The sequence below is a fragment of the Porites lutea genome, chromosome 3, assembly GCF_958299795.1.
Source record: "Porites lutea chromosome 3, jaPorLute2.1, whole genome shotgun sequence".
Taxonomy (NCBI): Eukaryota; Metazoa; Cnidaria; class Anthozoa; order Scleractinia; family Poritidae; genus Porites; species Porites lutea.
In genome coordinates this window covers 48,554,002-48,579,951 of record NC_133203.1, presented here as the reverse complement: position 1 = coordinate 48,579,951, position 25,950 = coordinate 48,554,002, and the positions used below count along the sequence as shown (strand labels likewise).

General features: G+C 38.9%; 1 protein-coding gene across 1 annotated transcript; it reads left to right on the top strand.

Annotated features, from left to right (window-relative positions):
* Window positions 1-2,196: 2,196 nt before the first annotated feature.
* Window positions 2,197-25,357, top strand: LOC140932425 (helicase POLQ-like). Its single transcript, XM_073382035.1, has 16 exons — window positions 2,197-2,244; window positions 5,019-5,090; window positions 6,502-6,574; window positions 7,237-7,334; window positions 8,199-8,309; window positions 9,079-9,227; window positions 10,694-10,930; window positions 11,556-11,697; window positions 19,590-19,694; window positions 20,135-20,336; window positions 21,026-21,183; window positions 21,847-21,945; window positions 22,312-22,488; window positions 23,407-23,520; window positions 24,534-24,668; window positions 25,277-25,357. The coding sequence occupies exons 1-16, from the start codon at window positions 2,197-2,199 to the stop codon at window positions 25,355-25,357; spliced, it is 2,001 nt and encodes a 666-aa protein (XP_073238136.1).
* The last annotated feature ends 593 nt before the right edge of the window (window positions 25,358-25,950 follow it).

Genomic DNA, 25,950 nt, shown 5'->3' with positions numbered 1-25,950 from the left:
CGTCAGATTCAAGTTGAGAATCTCAAAATAGAAAATGACCAGTAAAAACTGTTCAAAACAATTTTTACGGATAAAAAATTGCGTGAAACTACTGACTTTTGTGTAGAAATAATGAACAGTAAACGACAAGTAAATGAGAAACTTGATCACGTGGTACAAATTCGCGTTTGCCGCTTGACGTAACGTGATGCTTAACTTAACTGAAGACAACGACGCACTACAGGCTTGGGATGACAAAATACCGTTGATTAGTAAAATTATTCTCCCATGCCTGCACTTCTATCTTGTAATTGTGTTTGCTCACTGGAGTGGACTGCAGAAGTTTTCTAAAAATAAAGGTGGATAGCGCTATCTGACTGCAGGATAAATTAGGGTTTTCGTAATACAGCTGAACCTCTCTACAACAGTCACCTTGGCCATTGTGAGAGGTGGGCGTTGTAGAGAGGTTTAAGCAAGAGTCAATGTAGGGACTGTCCGCCAGAAAAGTGGCCGTTAGTGGAGCTAAGCTCGACTTCACTTTTCCATTGGATAGTGGTGGGTAGCGCCATCCGAACCGTTGAACAACCGAGGTCTCGCGTGTTAATTGAAAAGTTTTCTCTTCTATTTATCTATTCTTCCAGCTTCGAACTATAGAACAAGGTTCTCAATTTGGAGCTGAAATTTCGTAGAGTGCACTCCGCTAGGAACACCTGAAGGAACACAGGCCACAAGAATAGGTGTCTTTCTAAAAGAGGGTCAAAGAAAATGGCTGTGAAAAACAACAGCGACTAACTCTTGAGTGTCCGCTTTAGGGAGGTCTCCTTTGAAAAAGACAGAGAACTAAGATTGATAGATTATGCTTTGTGAATTTACAAGTTATGTTAATTAAAAGACCGCGTGAGGCCATGTACTTATGCTTCAAAGAAAAAACAAATGAACAATTCAAACAATACGTAGTTTACTGTTTGGTTTTAATTTGTACAATATACACAACAATACAAAACTTGTTTATCTCAGGTAAATTAAGGCATGGGTCCCCAATGATTCAGTAAAAAAGTGATGGGGGGTGGTCTATCTCTGAGCACGTAAGCAGTAGAAAGATGAAACTTTGCCAGATACATACATGTGTGGTTTCTGTCAATTGGGTGATGTTTAATTATGCAAATGTTGTCACGTGACTCCACACGGCCAGAAAACAATAAAAAGTCTTTAAACAAAAATGGCAACACTTTTTGTTGTGAGTTATTAAACCGGACTGGTTTAGGACAATGTGTAATGCAAGCATCTACAAGACTGTGCTTGGCCTTTTTTGAATTTTTTACTGTTTTAAAAAATAAACGGCTTTTTCAATTAGACCCAGTCCCCCAAAGCAATTGTATCCCATCTTAACGCCTTCGATTTTAAATATCTAAAAAAGGCCAAGCACAGAAGTGATACATTACACGGCATTAACATTATGCAACCGGTAAAATAATTGAAGACACACGAAAAAGTGTTACCGTTTCAAGAACAAGCTTTTTCAGCCGATGGAGGTCATGTGACCTAATTTGCATAATTTTAAAGCACAAAATTGACACAAACTGCAAATGTGGTTAGCTGGCAAAGTTTTATGTCCTTTCATCTAAAGCTCTTAGATATAGACCACCCCCTCACTTTTGAAGACAGCAAATTAAGGTAAATTGAGGCCCATGCCTTAATTTACCTGAGATGTGAGGCTTACACCAAAATTTCCCGTGCAGATTAGCTAATGGAGAATGTGGTAAAATGGATCGATACGTACACTCGGCTTGCAAACAAATCACTAAAATCTCGGCATTCCACAATCAACGACTCTGAAAACTACTATTTACAATATACATTTGTCGTATGAATATGTACAAGTATGGAATACATGCTTGCCTCGCAATTTCCTTTACATGCAAGTAATCTCTATCGGTGAAATGACTCAGCTTTCAATTACTGCAACAGAGAAAAAAAAAAGCCACTGCCTTTAAAACCTCCAACTTCAAAATATTCTAAGGGGCTGTAAGGAGGGAGGAAGATCCTAGAGGGCGGATCATCCTAGCGCCATATGTTTTCTGTATTCAGTTTACATGCAAAAAGGTTTTACTTGCCCCTAACGCTAGGATCTTCCTAGCTGAGAGGTTGGAAGATCCTAGTACCATGTAAACTGCTTTCACTAGGAAGATCCTAGTATTAGGGACAAACCGCACAAAGATGGCGGCGGCTCGTTCGGTGGTTCAGTGGGTAATCTTTACTCGCTTGGTACGGAACGAAATTTCTGCATGTAAACCCAACGAAAAGTTGTTCCTCGTTCTAGGATCTACCGCCCTTCATGTAAACAGCTCCCAACACAAAGAAAAGCCGGGGCATTTGTTTTATTTACGCGATGCGCATGCACCAAACCACAGCATTCACTCGTGTGAGTCTTACTTCACTTTACGCCCAGTGCTCGCGCGCGGGAACACCAATTTCACTTTATGATGAGAGATCGAAGACGAAACCTTCAATACTGAGGTACCTACCATTACAACAAGCGCCTTTTTATCCTCGTCGCTTACTGTCATGTTCATGAATGCTCTGGTTATTTCAAGTGGTGTGCTTTCGATCTCTACGCGTCTACCACAGAAGGTCTAAACACAAGCATACAAATCATATTTTTTAGGAGTTGCTTTGCTTTATGACTTGATACCCGCTACTGTGCCCTTATCGTTACAATTCGTTTTTGTGCTACCAACCTCTGAGTTTGGGGAGGTATCTTTTCGTTATGCTGTAGAGTCTTTTAAGTCTGCGAAGGAACCCTCACGTGTGACCATTCAAAGGAAAACTATTGAACACTAGTTTTCTGGGTTCTGGGGTGCTGTTTATTATGCTGTTCAACGAGGTTCTAACTTTTGAGTCTGTGAATGAAATCCTGAAGTGTACCTGTTTAAATGAAACTGAGCTGCTTTGCTGTATGTTAAAGCAGTGGGCTTTTCCGCTGTTCAAGGCAGTATTTTAGCTATGTAGTATGTACACAAACTGATACCGAACAGAGTTTTACAATACTTTGGCATCACAGAAAAATACGGACGCTGCTGAGTGGGTAGCTGTTATACGAATTGAGCTGAAAAAAGAGAATTTTTAACGGAGAGCTGAGATTTGAGAGACAGAGTAGCAAGAACTTAACGCTCGATAAAAAGATGGTCAACTATTGAACTTTTTCCAGTAATGTTTTTCCCTTGCGATTACTTACAGTCGTGTTGAGGTCTTCTTGTAATGTGTCATGTGTAATTTCTCTGAAATCAAAGAAAACGAAAAATCATTAGACATGCCAAAGAGGCAAGTTTATTTAAGCCGTCGACTCTCCTGTGAATCTTTACCAAACAGCTGAAATAGTTTTTTTCAGGGAGAGAAATTTCGACGCAGAAATTTTAAGTGTTCAAGACAAAATATACTCCCAAAAATTAAGCGATGCGCGTAATTTCATTTACAGGCAGAGTAGGACTCTGGACCTTCTCTTTGCCGCTTCGCCTCCAGACACTCTCTTTTTTCCTTGGACCTGCCTCTCTCCCAGGCCCCACTCCTTGCTTTTACCTGTCGTGCATGGTATCATGGGTATCATTGCATGCATTGTTTTTCATCTTCCCATGACACCCTACTTTCTTTGTCTACTGCAGGAGAGTGGAGCCTGGGGACGACACAGTTATTTCCGTCACTTCTCGGCAGGATTAGCTCAGTCGGTAGAGCGCTGGACAGCAGAGCGGGAAGTCACGGGTTCGATTCCCGGGGCAGGACCAATACCCAGGGCCTTAAAATAACATGAATACAGTGATGCAGCTGTTTAAGGGTTCATGTTTTAGTTTGGGTGCTGCTGCAAGACATTTCTGACCTTATTTGGCTATCGTGAATGGTACAACACACTTATTTCAAAATTCATGAGTTCTGTTTCACCTGCTTCAAGTTAGAGTATATTTCAAAGTTCTTCAAATAAAAAGATAATTATTGATATTTAGATATGAACTTAAATTCAGAAGTATACGGCCTATAAATTGTGGTTTTAGAAGTTTGAAAGGCATTTTAGTATGTTTTGAAAGCTTTACCTAGTATATAAAGTAAGTCCTGTGGACAGGTCTGAATTTTTTGGGTTAGTATCTTAAGAACAGTAGTTCAGGTCTCAGGTTCATTTGTCCATGGGAATTTTGCGGAAAAATGCGTTTTGAAGCTAGTCAAGCCGTTTTCTAGTCATTGCCTAACTATGAAGAGCCAAAACTTACCACAAAGCTATTGGCAGGTCATACATTTCACGGCTTTCTGATCCACATTCTAAATATCAGCTTGCGAAGTTCGGACATGTGCAGAAATCAAAATTTCGAGTTTTTGGGTTTAAAAGTGAGACAGCAGTCTTGACTTTTTCTTTTTGCTTTCTTTGCTCCCCTTGTCTTTCGCTTTCATTGCCTCCTTTTTTTTCTTTTGCTGGGCATTTAGTAGGCTTCATTTTGGTTGGGAGAAGTTTTTGGGAGAGCTTTATGATCTTAGGATTAGATGAAAGGAAAGTAAGTGGGTAGTGTAACAAGATTTTCTTGGAAAATTTTTAGGTCAATGTGACATGTCTCTTTTTTTCCTTTTTCTCCGGTCTCCTTGACTGTCTCATGCTCATTCTAGTATGGTTTGAAAGATCTCTTCACCCTACCCAAGGCAGCGGGTAAAGTTGTCCTTGGCATTTAAAACTGATGACGTCACAAGCGGTAGAAGGGAGCTGGATCTGCAAGGGCAGTTACGGGCGGTTGAGGGGCAAATGGGTTTTAATAAAAGACAGTCCAAATCCAAGCCCTAAGAAGTACCTCTCTAAGGGGCTTTCTTACAGCATGTTCGTCAAAGTCTGTGGTTGCCATCAGCCCATTAAAAAATTTATCAATGGAAAATATAGTCTCCTTTGCAGTCATTTTAAGTGTTGTCACGCAACCCTCCTTCCTGCGGAGCGTTGTGTGATGACCCTAAAATCACTTGCGAAGGATACTGATTACTTGAAATACAATGTACTTTTTTTCTTTTACCAGGCAAACGCTTTGGTGAACAGCCTTATTGGAGAAAGCCGAATTTCAACATTAGGTCTGCTAGTTGTAGATGAGGTAATTAACAAGGCTAGCATATAATTTACCCACAGTAATAATTATGAATCATGAAACCTGATGGAAATATATCACGGTGACCTAACCTGCACCAGTTCCTCTGAGGCTCCTTATGACAACATTCAGCAAATAAGTTTATGCTCAACTGGACTTGAGGGAACGCTACAATGCTACAACTATCACTAGTTTTAAGCTTTCTTTGACCTTCAGTGTGCAATCTTAAGTGAGTAAACAAAGTGGTTTTTCAAAGTGGCTATTGTATTGTTTTGCACAAAATGTATGCCAGAAATTCATAGCCTACTTGACAGATTTTGGGATACTTAGATGCTCTCCACATTTAAGGGCACTACATTTAAAAGGGTTTCTTTGATTTTAAACCCTCACTCTGGCCAGTAGCTTGATTTGAATTTTTTTGGCAGTGCCTAAAAGTTCAACTCCTCAGCCCCACTTGATTATTTATAATGCGATCTTCTTGCTTGACAAGCCAAAAGACTTTGTCTACAAAGGGTGTGGAGACCCTTAGTGTCTTACGCAGATAATAGCTTGTAGCGCATGACCTCCCCTGTGAGTGGCCAAAAGAACTTCTGTGTAGAAGGTTAGGAATCTGCAGCCTTCTGGCTGTAGGGACAAATAAGATAATTCTGGCTGTTGTTAATGATAACAACTAGTAGCATATCCAGTGGGTCGGCTCTGGGGGTGCCCACCCTTCAAACAAAACCAGGACTCATTAGAGTAGGGATTTTTGTTTATAAGCCGTGCTTAACTACTGTTCAGCTGAAATTTTCACAATAACATTCATTTGAAAGCATGAAAATAAAACTTGCTTAGCATGCACTTTGCCTTTCAACCATCTCATAACAAGATTGTTCAAATTTGTAACTTTGAAGAAAGCGAGAAACTATTACATGTAACACACCTTCATCACCCTGAGTGCAGAAGATTGGAACCCTGCCCTCCCCCACTCCCCATCCCCATAGGAAAAATCCATCAACTGTATCTCTTTTATGAGTAATGCAATTTTGCTTGGTAAAGGATATTGGGAAAAATGTATCAACAATGCTGTTGTCCCAGGTGCAAAGAAAGTCAGTTTTACAACCTGCCATTCGGGCAAGCTGTAGCTAGCATGTACTAGCCCACAAGTCATTTCAACTAGCCCCAAAACCCTTTTTGATTTGCAGGATGGATTACAATCCTTCTGTAATTTGAATTTCCCCAAAAAACAGCACTTGCCCGTCGGGCAAGTTAAGAACAAAAATCATTAGCTTGATAGCAAAATCCACTAGCCCCGGGCTATCGGACATGACTTTCTTTGCACGCTGTGACCCATTTTTGTTTCTCTGTCAAAATTGGTTACTTAAGTTTTTTTGTGGTCTAAAATCCTTTTAACATCTCTTGTACTGCACCAATTTAGCTGTACATGTTAGGTGAAGCAGGAAGAGGAGCTACGTTAGAGATGTGTTTAGCCAAGGTCCTTTTTGCTTCTTGTAAGTACAGACTTTTCTGCCTCAAAGCAGTTTGAGTTCAGAATGTAAAAATATAAAATATGGTACAGTAGAACCTCGATTTAACGAAGGGCCAATGCATGGGCGCGGCAAAATTTGTTTGCTATATTGAGGTTTCATTATAATTATTCAGGTTCTTTTTCATACATTTTACTATTACTTGGGTAAAGAAAATTGTTCATTATACTGAGGACTTTGTTACATGGAGGTTCGTTATTTTGAGGTTCCACTGTATGTAATGTTCTAGTATATACACACTCAGTGATCTTGGTAATTCAAGCAATCTGATTGGTTAGCTATCTCGGACTGTGACGTTATATTCACCGCGCTAAGCAGTGAATATAAAGCAGAACAAAATCGCTGTCGTGAACTGGGTGTTTTGCCAAAGTTTCATAGTGAAGCCTTTTTGAAAATACACGAATATCCAAGTGCTGATGACTTTGAAGGCAAGAAAAGACTTCATGGTGTTCAAACAGCATGATTTATGGTGAAGTGGTTTACTGTAGCTATTCACCTCAGGCTCAGTTAATACTGTTCAATAATCCAATTAATTATTCAACAATATTAACTTCGCCTTCGGCGAATAATTGTTAAATCTACACAGCCATAAAAGTCTTGTTTTTATTTATTTCTTCATTTTATAGCCACTACTCAGATTATTGGTATGAGTGCAACTCTGAGTAACATTGCAGACTTGAAGGAGTTTTTAAAGGCTGAGGTGTATTCAAATGATTTCAGGCCGGTATGACATTATTTTAGTTATGACATTTTTTGAACTGTCCAAAGACTGAGGGAGCTTTCCATTTGTCAGAACTGACCGGCCAGGACATTCCCTTCATTATGAGAATTTTAGTTTTAATGAAAGCTATCCAGTCAGATCAGTCAAATGCTAAATAGTATGCACGAACAAAATCGTTTTTCATCAAAAACTCTTTGAAAAAGCCTCTTTCATTTTCAAAATGAGTGGTGCAGCCATGGTCTGGCCGGCCAGTTCTGACTTTTGGAAAGCACCCTGAGTAGAAAGTACAGGAGAAACACAAGAGACTTAAGGGTGATGACTTATGACTTAAGGGTAAACATTACAGAAGAATAAAATTGTCAATAAAGACAACTTTCTTATTAATTTATTATTCTCTTCCTATAATTATTTTAAAAAAATGACCACTTGACTAAATTTCCCACTTGAGAAAATGTTCTGTTTTTGTGATTTATTCATATTAAAGACAGTTCATTAACAACAGTTAAAAGGAATGCACTGTGTTCTTAGCTAGGTACAGTATGTGAATGGGTACAATTTATCAATAGAAAGAATAAGAAAGGGGCTACTTTTTCTGTCAAAAATGGTATATAGATGGGTAAGGGGTTGGACCTTGGCGTGGAACCTGCCCCCTTAAAACTTTGATGAAAAACCTTCCTGGTAACAATTTTGGTAGTCCACAAGCATTTTAGCATTTATTTTCCTTTAGTTTACATCCTTCAATGTTTCATTAATTTTTCACCAGGAAATTATCCGGTCCAGTTGTCATGATAACACCTCTATATATTCGCAGCTTTGTTAAAGCATTTATTTGTATTTTAATGGTTGGTTTTTACCACTTTCATTCAGGTGGAGTTGAAAGAGTTTGTGAAGGTGGGGTGTGATATTTATAAAGTTCCAAAAGCTTCGGAAGATGAAGAAGATAATGGCAAACCATTTAAAAGAATTAGTAATAAACAGGTAAACAAATATGGCATTTGCAAGTAGAGAATTAATAAGAGGCTATAATAAGTTTTTATTTGTCCTGTTTTTGCTTTCAGCATGCCATGTTGAACTAAATTTTTTGCAGAAATTCAATTTTGAGGATCGGAATTTTTTGTATTCTGCAAAAACTTATTTTGCAGTTGTGTAAGAATATTTTTTTGGTCTCTGAGGATTTATTTTTGCAAATTTCATCATCATTATCATCATCCTTTGGCCTCCGGAGTGCAGTCGGGACATTCGTAGAGATCTACATAACATACATACAAACATACTTTGGTTAAGGATTAACACAGCCATAGGCTAATGCGGACAAATGTTAACTAATTATTTACAGCGAAAACAAAATAATAGATTCATAAAATACATGTGAAAGTACACGTGCACAATTCAAATCAGTGAATTTTAAGTAAAAATTCAGATGGGTACTGTAATTCTAAGAATATAATATAATTATAAAATCGTCACTTTTCTTCACTTTCATACTGGTCTTAAATGAAAATTCATAAACATCTTTAGAAAACCTACATAATATCTGTTGAAAATGGCCCTTCTTAGTTGTTTCACTAGTTTCACTACCTACTGGATGCCAGAGGATGAGAGATGAATCTCTTTATCTGCCCGATAGCAGTGACCAGCAAACTGGATTTTTGCTTTTGATAAGACCCGGCCTTCCCTCTACTGCTTGTAAACACAAATGAAGAGCTTTTTCGGCAGGCTAATTTCTGAGACATTGCTTGTTCTACAGGGCCAAAACAAGGAGCTATTACTTCGTGATCCTGATCAGTTACTAACCCTTGTGTTGGAAGTTATTCCTCGGCATTCATGTCTGGTGTTTTGTTCTACTAAGAAGAACTGCCAAAGTGTGGCCTTACTGCTGGTAAAATCTATGCCTAGGTAAAATGGATATAATTTTGCAGCCTCAAGAGATTCTATTCAATAAAGGTCAATTCTTAAGGGATATTAGATAGGTATAAAATTGTGGAGAAAGCATTTGACAGGGCTAACTTTGTAAGCCTGAAAATATCCGTATCCAACTCTGCATATACAGGTATTTTTGTATACTCCTTTCTAATCCATTTTTGCATCCCATCCCGTCGGACGTAGAGAATTCCTCTGAAGCTGGACTTCTAATAGCCTGTTCCAGGCGTCTAAGTAGTGGAGTTGCAGCGCGAAGTCAATGCATCAGAGAGCAGGGAAAAATAAGGAGAAGAAAAGGGGAGAGGGGGAGAGAGGAGGTTCTTTTGCTCGCAACCAGCAACTCAACCCCTTCGCTGTTTTTCCTCTCACATCTGTCCGATCTCTTTGCGTCGTCCCTAAAATCTGAACGCCTGGAACAGGCTAGACTTTAAAGAACCCCTCTCTCCACTAAATCAAAGTATTTTTTTGAAGGGCTTATAGCGTTGGTCGGGGGTGGCGGGGGGGAGGGAAAGAAAAAATATTTTTCTCGCTTCCTCTCAAATCGTCAACGAAAGTAGATTTGACACTCATTCAAAATGTCCCCCCGGAACTGATAGCGCTGGATCTCGACGATCTTAGGGAAAAATAAGGGACTGTGAAATAGTCAATGTTGTCCTTGTTTTAACCTTTTAGGGTCGCTTATTTAAACGAAGTTTAACTTAGACCGCTGTTTAAGACAATCTGTGCATCACTAGATCTGCTTGTGAATGCATGGGTTATTCAAAGTAGAAACTTGGACAGAAACGGTAAATGAACAGATGTTTCCCTATGACAGTACGCTCCTTGTATACTGTTAGGATCAGGGGCAAGCGGGGGGCATGGGAGATGAATAAAAAAAGAAAGAAAGAAGGCAAACGACATAATGAGCAAGAAAACTTGTGAAATAGTCTTGTGTTTTACTTTTTGTAGTAATAATGATAATTCCATTCTTTACCATGAGGGCCCAGTTGTTCGAAGGCCGATTAGAGCTTAACCCGGCTTTCTTTTTCTTGCGTTCAAAATCATTTTCTCGAATAATTTTAGACCTCTGTTATTTTTAGAGCTTCCAGTCATCAACTTGTAGACAAAAACAATTAAAGCTGAAATGCTTTTTAAGCTTTCAAATCTGAATTCAAATCTTGCACTAACCCTGTGTTATCTTAACCCATGCAGCTTTGAACAACTCCGCCCTGTAGGAAAAATATAGCACTAATGCTAGTGGGGTCGAGCAAATGCGTGAAACAAATACTCTTATTAAAAAATAACAGGGTTAAGAATTCCAGCTGACCGGAGGATGGCTCAGGAACTACCGTGAACAAATACAGCTAGCTGTCACGGCGGGACTAGTCTCCTAGTCAAATAATAGATAAATAATTATTTCCGACGTCATCGAACTTTGTAGCTGCATGTTTCTACATTTTCAGGGAAATGTGCCAAGTAAAAGCGAAAGAGAGACATGACCTAATGAAAGCTCTTTACAATGAAGCGAGCGGCCTTTGTCCTGTTTTAAAACAGACTATTCCATTTGGTGTAGCATACCATCACAGTGGACTGACCATGGATGAACGTAAACTCATTGAAGACGGTTACAGTCAGGGTGTGCTGTCTCTTCTCACGTGTACTTCTACGCTGGCAGCTAGGGTTAATTTACCAGCGAAGAGGTTTGATTTCGAAGTTTTGATCAAGTTTTTGTGTCGGTCCGTGGTTACAATACCCTGCTAGCAGAGTCGCTTCGATCTTTCCTAGATGAGTCGAACAGAAGATCGAAGGAGACTCTGGTCGGAGGGTATTGTTACAATCCTAAAGCTTGACCATTGGGATGAAACCTGCTAATAAAATAAATATTTCCCTGTGGTACTGATTTTTATGCTGTACAAGGTGTCGATTGTAACTTCTGTTTGGGGAGTGAAATCCTTAAGGATGACCATTCAAATGAAAGGCTTCTGTACAAGGTTGTTTTAACTTTTGAGTCTGTGGATGAAGTCTTGAAGTGTGACCACTTAAATGCAAGTTACTGAGCAGTATTTCCTGTGGTACTTCTACTATGCTGTACAAGGTCGCTGGTGGTACTAATTCTATAAATTAGAAAGCCTTAATTGTGACCATTCAATCGAAAGATATTGCACAATACTTTTTTGTCATTCTGTTTACTCTGCTGTGCTTTTTGTTTGTAGCTTTGAACACCATAGGTGAAATCAGAAAATGCACTGGCCCAAATGAACTTCGAATGGTGCCGTTGTCACATACTGAAAAACCATAATTCTCATAACTGTTTGTTATTTTCAGGGTTATCGTCCGTGCTCCTTATGTTGGAAGTGCGTTGCTGAGTCAAAGTCAATACAAACAGATGATTGGACGAGCGGGGCGAGCTGGGATTGACACGTCAGGAGAAAGTATTCTAATCATCAAAGATGCTGACAAACCCAAGGTGAGTGAATAAATGAATGAATGAAGTTTTATTTGATCTCGGGTTTGATGAGGTTGATTAGACCTCCAGCAAAAATGCCAGAGTTGAGAGGCTTTGCCCCCTTTGTAATAGATCCGAAATTGGTGATTAATTCCACTATTTGTTGAAATGTACTCACTCATCACTTTCTCATATAAGGGCTATCTTCTTGGAGAGCCCATACTCGATAAATAGTAATTTTACGAATATGTCTTGCAAGGCACTATTTTTATATATCATGTCTATGTGTGATGAAAACATCATAAATCTTAGTGCCTCTTATATTGAAAATATTCTAAATTGTTATATATCCGAACTCTAATTTAACTTTCTTACCATACGAGTAGCGTAGAAGCTGTACATAGCCAAGTACTTTTTCTTTTTATGTTAATATTCAATCTATAGTTGTGGCTCCTTTCTTTCTTACTTAACTTTTACTTTACTTTGTTTCATTTGTAATTATATTGATTGTTTTGGTACTGTGAAGATTTCAGTACCAAAACAATCAACATAATTGTCGAAAGTCAATATAGTTGCTAATAAGCCGAGAAAAAAAAATAATAATAGAGAAAGAAAGGGAAATCCAAAAACTTGTTTACAGTATAAAGCCTTAAATTACGTGATATATCTATTTACAATAAAAAGCCTAATTACATAATAGAATATGGATATTATTGAGAATTAGCCAGAACTTTGGCTGGCGGACTGCTTCTTTAAAAGCTGACAATGTACTTAGGTAAACTTAACCCGGTGTCCAGTCGGTAAACATTAGGAAGCTTTGGCAGCAACGGCGACGGAAACGAGAACGTAACTATTTTCAAGGTCAATTGCATTCTTACTAAGATAATCACTGACAAAAAAATCACTAAAAAGGGGGAAAATTAAATAGCGTTCACAATGTGTTAATGACGAATATTTGTATAATAGTTGAATAATAGTTGTAAATAATAATAGTTCTAAATAATATCAGTTGTAAATAATATTTTAAGAGGAGGCCTCCAATCACCTAAGGGTGGTTTTAGTTAATAGTTGCCTCAATAGTTGTAAATAATATTTTAAGAGGAGGCCTCCAATCACCTAAGGGTGGTTTTACGGAGATTCCTCTAAAATGAAGGTCAAAACCTCAAAATACATTAAATAACATACAGCTAAAAACTGAGACTACAACTAAGGTTTAACACTATAACTAAGATTAAACATACTAACTACGGTTCAACTGATTTAATAAAAACTGTTTTAGTTTGTGTTTAATAATCGTTTTTGGCATCAAAAGCTAGAACGAAGATTAAAATACTTACTTCGGTTAAAAATGGTTTGATGAAAACTGTTTGATATTAAGCAAAGCAACAACTCTGCATGTTCTTTTCACTTGATTCGCCCTGTGCGTGATGAGGAAGTGAAATTCTGTAATGTGACATCTCATAGGGGACGCAGATGTACGAAAATGAAATTTTGCTCCTCTTTCTGAACTTGTATGCGTCCGTAATAACTTGATTCCAAGAGAATTCACTTGATATTTGATATACATGTATCACGCGAGTTGGATATCGCTGGATATTGCGGGCCTCGTTCTCTGTTTGCAAAAAGAACTCATAATATTTAGTTATATTGACCTCATGCGTGGTCAATAACACATACGTGTATATCTTGACTAGTCACTCGTGGTAAGTGACGCATGTATATTTTAGCTAACATCAGCGCTGCTCCGTTGGTAAATAAAAGTGCTGAATACGCAAATCGTTGACAGGTTGATGCACAGCTCGTGATGAGAACAAAAGAGATCGAAACAGTTAGGATGTACAACCCAAACCTGCACATTAAAGAGCACAATGGTATTTTCGAGCTGGCCTCAAAGAAAAAATGACTACTTCTACTGACGCTAATCTATCTGCGACATACCGCACAGTAATTTTTTGACGAATTATATGGCAAATGTTAGCAAACTATTTTCTTGTCCTCTCAAAAGGTTGTACTGAAAAAAAAAGGGTTATAGATAATGTTCTTCTGCAAGAAGCTTTCCATTGTTCATTCGATGCTTCCAAAGTCACTTTATACAAGTTCCGCTGGCTTTTATTCCACTGTTACTGTAAACGCTCGTGGTCATTTTAGGAATCTGTGAAGGCAGCCAGCTGGATGAAAATATCTCTAGATGTTGTTGCAACTTGGTCCGCTGCTGATCCTCCTAACGCTTCTAGAACTTGAAGGTTCCTTCGTCATTCCCGGTGCTTCGTTCGCCTCCGTCTTTCTTTTTGTTCCGTGCAAAAACAAGACAATTACAGTGAAATAAGTTTTAGAAATAGCCTCAACATGGCCGTTTCTACTTTGTAACTATATTTAAATTTTATAGTTTAATCAGCAGATTATATTCGTCGATTCATTGATGTCGCTAAAAAGATGATAGTTTATAGGGTAACACAATAACTGGTAATCCAGCCGTACTTCTTGGTTAACAAATAAGGACAGTAACAAATGATTAAGATAAGCTTAACCGGTAAGAATTCCAACTCATGACTGGAGGCAACCCATTTGGCTATTTACAAGCGTGGCTAAGGATTTGAACTTGGGACTACCTAGAACAAATTCAGCTAGCGGTCAGGGCAGGAATAGAAATCGGGGCCTTGGATTGCAAGTTTAACTCTCTAACCGCTCGGAAACGCTACCTCCTACGTGGTCAACATAGGCGCGGCAGGCATACTGCAAACTTTTTTATGCTTCTAGATTACTGATACGTTTTAGAAATAGTCTCAAGTTCAAGCGTACGCAACGACACCCCAAATTAGTTAGTTTATTCTGGTCTAAATGATGTGGAGCTTTGTTAGGTTGTGTTTGTGGTTGTGTTAAAAGGGTCGGAAATTATTTGCATCCACATTTATGTTGTAGAGCTCTAGGGGAACTGGATCTGTAACAATGTTTAAGCTCAATGTAAGAGCCCTTTTAGAGTTAGCAAATTATGTGAAAATTTCCTAGGAACTGAAACTCTTTACATTTTTTTAAAATGACATTTTGCCACTTGCTTTCTGACCTATAGCGTAGTAAACCACGGCATTTTTGAAGTTTGGTTATGTGGAAGAAATGTAAAATGGTGCTTACTCTTCAGTTAAAAACAAACTGTTTAACCATTTTCAAACAAAACAAAGCAAAGCGAACCAAGCAAACAATGGTATCAACAACAACAACAACAACAACAACAATAAAACAGCTAACATTCACCAAGTGACTTAAAAAATCTAGCGTACCAAATGCATATCATTCTTCTTGTTCAACGGGCTGTCTTCTTCTTCTTCTTCTTCTTCCTCCTCTGGGTATTCCTTCCCTCCGAGACTGTTCATCGCCGCCTTGACGGTTTCCATTAAACCTCGACCTCGTTAAGTTCCTGCTTTTCTCTATCACGTACAAAAAGAGAATTTGAAGAACACAGACTACAAAAGTAAACACAACTATCAAGATACATGTGTCCATGATGGACTGCATTTTGCTCCAAAAAGCGCGAGTTTTGCACTGGGGACTCGTAAATTTGCAACTGGTTGCGGGGCTCGTTTGTTCCACTCATCAACCCAAGCCGGGGTCAATTTTTAATAGTTTGGTGGGGTAAGGAAAGGCTTAATAAAAAGGAAATGCTTATCATTTTCAAATCATGAAATCATGAAAAAGAAATTCCATAGAATAACATGTTCAAGCCTCGGAGGGGCTAGTTCTTCCCCTAAATACCTGTACGAGTATGCGTCGCCAAATGAGCTCGTTAGTTTATTACTCACGATCTAGAACGGGTCTAACTTTCCCAGCATTCAGCAGGGTTCTTAGAACGGTGTAGTGTGCTGTAGAACGAGGTATTGAAAATTTGCCTGTTTCTAGGACGAGGTATCTTTCATCGAGGATCCAAAATTGGAGACCTGAGCAACATTTACCCACCCAGAACCTACTCGAGTTAATACCCCCGGGCCTCAAGTCAACTCCCGATAAACCGTGTGTAGCTTTTGATCTCCTCATTTACCGGACCTTTGTAAGATTATCTTTTGAGGGATTACTTCTAGTACTACTTGGAGTATGGTAACATTTCCTCATGTTATCACGTTCACGGTTTGTATACTTGTTTATCGACCATATGTGTTCCGATTCCAGTCACGTGATAAAGTACAGGTTTCTTTCAATTTTCACGCTATTCGAATGTGCATGAACGCATAACCTCCCAAACGACAAAGGAAATAGTTTCTCTAAATAAACAACAGTTTCTCTCAGATTTTATCCGAAAACGAATATTTTTTACTTCAGATTGGCCATCCGCCCACACCCCGAATCCGATGATAAAGGCCGCCGAAAACACAACATTTCGAGTGGACACGTGACATTATCCTGTCGCGCTGTTTCCACCTGGCTCCTCTTTTAGGCCTAATAGCACGTCTCTAATAGCAAGTCAATTTTGCTTGTATAAAGTTAAATGTTCAAGCGCATGCTTCAATTAACTCAGAAGACTACTTAGCACAATCAGAATGGTTAATTTCAGGGGAATCTAACGACTTTCTTCGGTAAACATGGTAAAATAAATGTTCGAAGGGGCAAATATTAGGGACCTTTAGCATCAGGTTTTTCGTGGGAAACGGCAAACCGCAAAACGCAAACCGCAAAATGTCACGTGACCAAGGCCTTGCGGTCACGTTTGCAGTTTGCAGTTCACGTTTGAACCGCAGGAAGGGCTTCCAGCGGTAAGTGATTTACGGCAAGGTTTTTTGCCACAAAAAATTGTACAGCCTCGCGTTTAAAGGTATGAACGAGCTTTTTGTATCCGTCTGCGATGTGTTTGTCGGATTTTTGATCTCGAATCAATGAATCATTGCTGAGTTTTGGGCGATTAAAGTGATGCACTTTCGACTTGATGAAAACAACATGGCGGCCGTAATCAATGAACGCGTAGTTCAAATCAATTTTATATTCCTTTCTGCCGTACTAACAAAGGAAAGTATTCTGTTCCAATCCAGAGTTAAATTTTTTTTTCTATCTTGTTTCTGAATTCATAACTTAACTCAGTCTCTGTTTGGTTCCTATTTTTAACGTATCACTCCGAGAATATCATTTTATTTTACTTATCTCTTTTAGACTGGGGAGCCCAGGCTTCATAAAGCCTTCTGGTTTCCTCTGGGCTCCCTTGCAACCTTACAATTCCTATATGTATTCTTGCATTGTACTGTATTTTGGCTAAATAAAAATGAACTGAACTGAACTGAACTGAACGCCTTGCTAAAGTTTGAAATCTCGGCAACGCGAAACTGCAAGCCTAGAAATTTCTTAAGCTCGAGAAAGGCTAGAAATTTCTGGATTACCATTCCATTCGTCCATGATATTCGCGGAATTTTTCTTCTAATTTACGAATGGATATTGTGGTTTTCAGATTTTATTATCAAGATATTGTGATTAATATTGTAAAAGGCCTCCTTAAAATTTCGGTATTAAGACAAAACGTGCCCTAGAATATTCCAATGAAAGTACGTCTACTACACGTCCGCGAACTCTTTTGACCGGACCGGCAACATGGTAACTGAAAGTTTTGGATGAGACGAAAGAGCCACCTAAAAATCCCGGGACGACCAAGGTTGTCCTAAGACATCCGGACAGAAGGATAAGATAAAAAGGGATAAGAAAAACGCGCGGGAGCTGTACTGCACGTGCTGCACGTGCTGCACGCTGTACTGCACGTGCCGACTGCGCTACCATCTTGTTGTAAAGCTTCTCATTTCATATTATCCACAAGAACATACAGTTTCCGTTTCCTTTCGACTTATCCTTTCGTTCCCTGAGAATAGTTAGTATGCCCAGGGTGATTAATAAAAACCCGAATGGTTCAGGGTGAGTGAATGGTGTTGTTTTTTGATGTATATATTTTTATATGAAATATCACTTCATCAGCTATCTATGCCTGTAGGAAGATGGCACCTACTTTTGAGACTGTAAAAAATCCTATGATGTGACCATTCAAATGAAACCTGTTGGGCAGCACTTTCACATGGTGCTCTTGGTTTTAAGCATTTTTACTAAATGAAATTTGGAAATTTTGTGTAATTTTTTTTTTAGGCACTCACGTCTAAGAGTGAATTAGAAAAGGTTAACACTCGAAACAACCGCGGCGCCGGTTTACCCAAGTGCTACGCGGCTTTACAAATAGCTATGCTTGTCAACTTGCGGTTATCGGTACCCACAGTGAATCTAAGCTGAGCTTGCAGACTAGCATTTCCGCCGCAATCAGAGTATTAAACACAGGTCACCAAACATTAGGTGACTGAAAATTACAAATTCAGTCGTACTGAAGCAAAATTTGAGAACGCCATTGCAGGTTCAGCATGCATTACTACATGATTACACGCTATAAGCTGCGTGCAATGAAACTTTGAGGGTGTTTTTAGCGTGATAGTGCACTCTTTTTCAGGTCAAGATTAAGGAAGTTCTAAAGCGACAGATAAGCTAATCTAATAGAGTATGAAAACTGTAATAGAAAAGCGCCCATTATGTTTCAGTCGCGTCCGACTTTTGACACCTCGACCAAAGGTCGGACTCGTTTCAATCACTGACAACAGGAAACTGATAGATAGATAGATAGATAAAACCTTTATTTGAACGTAAAATTATTTCGACCAGATAAGGCGAATTGGGGGCACTAAATAAACTATACTATTGAAATGCTAAAAACGAAACAAAGCGAGTAGACTTGCCCACAAGTCGAGTTTTCTGAGCGACGAAGTCGGGAAAACGGCCGATGACCCAGTGGTAGAACGGACTTCCTGAAAGTCTAGAAACTGAACCTGTTTGGATCTCTCTCTTGTGAACGTGCAGCCGCGTTTGTTTGATCTAGCCGCAGTTTTTTGCATGGTAACAAGAGGCTCGCCTATGCCTTCGCCTTCCTCGTCAAAGGAAGTGTTCTGAAGAAGACAAGGGAATTATTCAGGGACTCAACACCTTATTTGTTTGTTTTTAATTTTTTCTGTTTTTTTTTTTTTTTCTGTCATGTAGACTCGATTTCCTCCGTTTTCTCGATTTCTGGTCTTCCCTTGACTGGTAATCGAGCCTACTGAAAGTGGTGCGAGAACTTACTGTGTATAAACCCAGCTATTTTTATAGGTTGGATCTGATTTGGATATGTGTCGTATCCTTGTAGAAGAGTAGTCATGCACCAGTTTTGGAACTCACAGGTTTATTCCGTACACTGTAAACTGCTTACTGTACACTCCTGAACACTGTAGACTCCGAGAATCCAAAACACCTGGTAACTTATTCTACTCTATCTTGATGGTTTTAGTTTATAAACCTAGTAAAAACTAACGAAATAAAGTTCAGACGTTTCAGCGACATCATGACGCCAATATCATTAGTTTTTGCTTGTATATACTTACAAAATAATGTCCTTTTTAGTTCCGTGTTTATTTGCACTTCGTCGCGCTATTTTAGCGCCTTTAAGCCCCAGTATTCTCATATAAATTCTCCATACTGATCTCCATACATTTCTTTAAAGAATTAGCTGAGAGAGTTTGATAACAGATCAAAGCATTTTCTCTTTAGTGATTATTTTATTAACTCTCATAACCATTCATCTTTGCAACATATGGATATTGTTAGGAGAAAATTGATGTTGGTCACCCTTGAGACTTAAAGGGTTAACATGTCCACGCTGTAACGCTTTAACTTTGGGCGGAATGCAAAAAACGCTCATTCAAAACTTTTCAAAAATAAAAGAGGTCATCGATGCAAGGGCTAGCACATTCCCTCCTAAGGAGATCTTGTTTATGAAAACAAGAAGTAATAATCCCCTCATGATGATGAATGGTCATTTACGAGTATAACTACCAATACTGACCTCGAACGAGGTTTTCATATTGTTATATTTGTTACAGATTAGTCACCTGTTCTCAGGTCCTTTGGAGAGCTGTCGCAGCAGCTTGCTGCATGAAAATGGCAAAGGGTTACGGGTGTTGCTTCTTACTCTTGTTGGATTAAAGGTAGGCCTAATGCTCGTCAGTCAAGGATTTGAAATGTTACGTGAATATGGCTGGCTGCCCATTCTTCAGGTGTGGGGAAAATAGGCGAAGCCGGAAAAATGTGCGGAAAGTCGTCGGCAAGGAAAGTCAGTGCGCCATGTGCCTCATAACTCCACGTACACACTCTAAAACAAGGCGAACATCCCAGGCCTACTGAATTCACGAGTTAATGAATACGGAAGGGTAGGAAATAGGTTCTGCGGTTCACGTATTTCTAGTTTTAATTAATTAAACGTTTAAACCTTTGAAAGGGACCACCAAAAGAAACTGTAATAGAACAGGTGATCAATTACCGGAACTGAGAGCTTAAGAGCTGTAGTAATTGAAATTTCTCACTACCCTAAGCCTTGATATCTGTGTTGATAAAAATATTAGCTTTCCGTCTTTCGTTTCTTAAACAGCTTTGCTCAACTGTTGATGAACTTAAGCAGTTCATGCAGAACACTCTGCTGTTTGTACAGTCACCTGCGCAGTCAGTTGACATAGATAAAGAGCTTAAAACATCACTTGAGTCACTACAACAACTCGGACATGTCATAGTAACTAACACAGCACAGAGCAGGAATATAGAAGTCACCCATCTGGGACAGGCCACATTTAAAGGTGCGTTTCTTAGCGGCAAATACTTGCGGACGTGTCCTAGTACAGAATAATATAAGCGCTGGGGTTATACAACTTCGTAAGTGGTATGGGGTGGGGGAGGGGGGGGGCTTATATCCGGGGGTTTTATAACCGGACTAAAAAAGCGTTTCAAAACAAGCTATAAAGTAGTGCTGATCAAAATACCTTTTAAATTAAGTCATTTTTTTAAGGTCGTAAAAAATTGAATTCACGTTGTTTTAAGCAGCTATATCACGATCTTTCGGTTTTACATCAAAATCCTAATAACATATTGGAAAGCCTGAAATAACTCTATTACTGAACCTCAACTTTAAGCGTGTGTCTTTTGCCAGCAATAACCAGGATGGAAATGGATTGCAAACCGTGGAACAATTTGGGCCAGCTTTTGTAAGTTAAACCATTCTGTTGTAAAAAAATGACCAAAAAGCGATCGTGCCATTTTTTCTTTCGATAAAATGAATTGGTATCTTTTTTTTGGAGTTCCTAATTATAGAAGAGATGACTGAGTTATAATTTTAGCTCCGTTTTCACCAAAAAATGTGGAACTCGCTTTGACATGGGTACTTCAACTTTAGCGGCAGTCTTAGGGACATAAAAACATAATTTAAGCAACCACTGCTCCTTTGACACCGTTAATTGCACTTACGTGTGTGGCAACATTGCCTTTACAGGGTGCATTGATGTGGAGAGCAGTCCTGTGATCTATCGCGAGGTAACAAGAGCACTGGAGAACTTGGTACTAACCAATGAACTGCATCTGCTTTATCTTGTGACGCCGCTGGACATCAGGGATTCAATTGAGCCGCAATGGATGACTTATTTTAAACAGGTACGGATCAGACAGAAATACGCAAAGAAATCAGCCGGAATGTAATGAAAATTACGCGTCGCGTAAAAAGGAATCCTTTAAACTTAATTTAAAAACCAGAATGTAGATGTTCCAACCAATGATTTGCTTGCGCCCTCATTGAACAATGAGGTCAATGACCTCATCCTCTGTCTCTACCAATATTTGAAAGAGGAAACAAATTATCGCCTAGCCTGAATTTCAACCGATTACTTCGAGTCGTTTTTACTCCCTCGAGGAGAAAACGACTCGAAGCAATCGGATGATATTTAGGCTAATTGTCACCGGAAGTTTTTTTTTTGTTAAAAAAAACTTTGACTTTAGTGGGAACGAGTTTGTCTCAATGGGATGGTGGAATTTACGGTTAACGGTAAACATTTTGGCTTTTTACGGTCAACAGTCACTATTTCTTCCGGTTATATTAACAGACACCTAAACAAAATCAGATGGTTTTAAAATATTAAAATTAGTTCCATATTAGTTGAAAAACCTTTTTAAGGACGGTAGTATAGGTCTCTAAGGATTTTTTTGAGTGGAAAAAGAGGCAGAAATAGGGTCCATCGAACACGTGGCTACTTTTGTATCTTTGTAATGTCTTTTGTGATCATGATTGTCTCGTTCACGTCTTATATGATTTCATTACAGGTGTTGTCTTTGGGTGATTCAGAACAGCGAGTGGCTGAATTGGTTGGAGCCACAGAAAGCTTATTATCGAGAAGAGCTACAGGTCAACGGGTCAAGAAGGTACAAGACTAGTATTGCTCTTTTCTTCTCGAAATTTTGCTTTCTTCTTTAGCCCCTCTAACTTGCCTAATCGTGTAGCATTCTACACAGACGTTTTTTGGGCGTGTCAAGCAATCGATGGAAAAGGATTTTGTGACGAGTCAAAAGAGAGTTTATCAAGGCGCTTGAATCTTATGTTGGTCTTTGTCATACAATCTTTTAACTTTGTCATGCTTTCTGTTTTAGTATTTTCTCTTGTCATTTAGAGAGATTGGTAGCTGGCAGGGGGTTACCAAGGGAACAAAATAACTGCCTTGGGGGCACTTAAGTAAAGAAACCAGTTATCGTGAGGTCGTCGCTAAAATCCTGTCTTTTCGCTGTTTGTAGGACGACAGTGAAGAAGCTTCCGTCAAGAGGTTCTACTTAACTCTCATCCTGTACAAACTGATGAAAGAGAACACCATCTGGGACGTTGCTAGTTTGTTTAACGTGACACGAGGATTTGTGCAGAATCTTTTAACTTCAGCCTCATCATTTGCTTCATGCATGGTGCATTTCACTCAGGTACGTCTAACCAGTATTAGTAGGATTAATCGCCCATTACGAGAATAAACGACAAACACCGGTATTTCAGTAAACTGATTAAATAATGGCCTCGTCTTGCAAACTTGCGAAAAAAGAAATAATTCAAGTCCAGCCTGACAAATTCGGTGTCTTGAATTTCGATAGTTTGAGCCCAATTCCTCCTACTTCACCTTTCAGTAAACGAACTAAAATGGCAACTTCGCATGCTTAATGATCCTGTATGTTTAACAAAACATTAAGGCCAATGCGAACTCTACATCTACTGGACTCTTTATGCGGAATTATCGTTTTCCAAAGATTGAGAAATGGTGTATCTTTGATTTTGCAAACAGAAAGTGGTGAAAGTTTTGTTAGTGGAAAATGCGAATAGAACGTTATATTTCCAGCTCTTTAGTAGGAGACTTTGTTTTTACAGTTACCGACGGGCTAAAAATTCCACGAATGCGAGTTTTAATCGAGTTTCCTAAAGCCATAACAGGTTATCACACTACCCCGGCGGTCAGAGGTACAGGGGATTCAAACAGCCAATCAGAACTCGTAGTAAAACACATGATCCGTGTTAAGCGCGGGAAAACGCGGGCGACTAAGTGACGTTTGGATTTGTTTTCAATTCTTATTGGCTGAGAAAGTGGCGGGAGATTTTAAGCTAATCACAAACTGCATTTGTATACCAAACTAAACGAAATACTCATTCACGGACAGTCCTTTTGTCTCCAAAGATACAAGACTTCGTACATTCCTTATCTGTATGATTCGGACAAATCCATAATTCGAACAGTTGAGTCTGTCCCTTTGGTTTCCATACTAATGAGGTTCAACCGTTTTTGAAAACTGTTCTACAATGATTAATGACAACAGGAACTGTATGGTTTATGACCTTGTGATGTCACTCCACAGGAGCTGCAGGAGTTTTGGGGAGTGAATTTACTACTTGAGGCCATGGTTAAGAAGTTATCCTACACTGCTACCTTGGAGCTTGTTCCTCTTATGGAGGTCCCTGGTGTCAAGCAGGTCAATAGAGATTTATTTCTTTCGCTTCCAAAAAAAGGCCCTTTCCGTGAAGTGTTTTTTTTCTGGGAGGGGGACGCGGGGTCGCGTAAGGGGACTAGTAAAGCCGTATAGAAATGCATCTGCTTCTTTAGGTTCAACTAACAGGGGTCGTGACGGGTCAAGTTTGTCCAACAGTGGTGAAATCTGCAATCAAGTCTCCTGAATTAGTTCTTAGTTGCCCTGACCTTAGAAGAACTCGATGCTGATTTTGACTGTTTAGTACTTTTTTGCATTGAAGAGTACTTGTTTTCATGTCTTTTGACGTATAACGTAACATAAAACCTGCTTTTGCTACCACCAGACAATTTAAAGGGCTTATATCCAAGTCTCTCAGTTTTTTCAAGGCTGTTACATTTTGCATTATTACATTTCGGTTTTTAAAAAGTTATTTTCATTTTTCGTCAAACTAGTTTCATTTCGCGTTGAAACGTTGTTACGTTGTGGGTCAAAAGTTGTTACATTTCGAGTTAATGTTACATTTTGCACCAAAAGTTGTTACATCTTGTGTTATTGTAAAAGATTTGAACCCAGGAGTCATTTCATAAGTAGGTTGAGTATGATCATCCGGGTGAACGTAGTCCTTAATAGGACTGTTGTTGCTGACAGTGACTGATGTTTTGACAACCTGTGCGGTAGTCATCTTCAGAGTCAAAGTGAGTTGTATCACGTCAGTTGATGGTATTAAACTCTGGTTATTGACCTGATTGGTTAATTAAGTCGCGACGTTATTGGTCGTCTGTCAGTTTAGTATTGATGTTATTAGCTATGAAGGCTCGTAATGTCATTGGTGCGTTTCGATCCGTCTATTGTCACAGATAAACTGTCGTTTATAGTTAGTCAAATTTTCAGTTGTCCAGTCGTTCTGTCGTAGTTAGTCTTGTGTTATTGTTGCATTTTACGTCAATTGTACTTTCTGTGGTGTACCACTACCTGATTGGTCAGTGGTGATGATTATATTTCTTTGTTCTCTGCAGGCTCGTGCACGCCAGTTATTCAAAGCAGGCTATAAAAGCCTTACCAGTCTGGCCTGGGCCGATGTTAATTCCCTTATGACTGATATTGAGCACCTGTCAAGACGACAAGCCAATCAGATCGTGTCAGCTGCTAAGGTAAAACCGGTAAAACTGATTAAACTGGATGGATCTCTTGTTGCTGTTCGTGGGGTTGGGGTGTTGAGCGTACACACCTACGCACACTTTCTGTATTGCTTTTCAGAAAAATTTACAAGTTTTGCACACCCGCAAATAGCAATGGCTAATCTAAAGCGGGACATGCTTACGGAGCTAATTACAAGAGAGAAAGAAGAAAAAACAAATACAAAGAGACATGTTGCAGGATTTTTTGGCATAATTTCAGGAGAATCTATATGAGGCTAAGGTTAACTTAAGTTTGCTTGATTTTTCATTCAAACAAGTGTGAGCCAGTTGTCCGTTAGCCTGCGTGGCAAGCGCCGGTTAATGTTTTTTGGTTACGTTTTATATACGCAAAATTTCGTCCTTCACCCTGACAAATTTAACAAAACCGGCGCCTGTTACGCAGGCTAGTTGTCCGTTTGACGACAAAACAAAAACAACAGCGAAAGGGCAGGAAGAAAGTGATAATGTGAAAATAATCTTTAAGTTGCCAGATTTCAAAAGCTAGAGGTGACTGACCTCGCTAATAAGAGAAAGTTCAGAACCGGGAAATGGCAGTAAAATGGTATTTATTTTGTTTTTAGATGCTCTTAGAAGAGAAAGCGGACGCTTTGCGGGAAGAAGCAGAAGAGATGACAACTGTTCCAGAGAAACCGAACACATAGGACAAGTGATTTTCATGCCTTTAACTGAAGAAGTGAAAAGAAAAGAAAATAGTAATTATATGTTTATTGCAGAAAATGATAATTATAAGTATATCAGGGTTTTAGAGCACAGAATCGCCTCTGATACGAACGGCTCTACATGTGTCGAATTGCTGAAAGAAAATGAATACTTATCAAAGTTATTGTTTACTCAATTCACATAAAATTAACGCACATAAGATAAAATATTTTTCGAATTTGGCTTTGTAATATGTATGAAACTATTATATGCTCTATTTATTTTTTCATATAAGTCGCGGAATTATGTTTTTGTCAGGACAGGTGAAAGATTTCACACCAACTTAGAATGTTTAGATTGAACAAAGGGTAAATCAGTGAGTGGATTTTAATACATAGTTATAATTCTGAGCTTGAATTCGTAGTGACATGGAGTTAAGATTGAAATGACAAACGTAAGTTAACTACTTCTATGAATGAGAAGAAAGTTTATTGAAGAGTATATCGAGAAGAACAAAACCTAAGCTCAGCCTGTGTTAACGGCATAAAACGATATTTACGAACCAGATTTTAAAAAATACCAAAATCACTTTGAG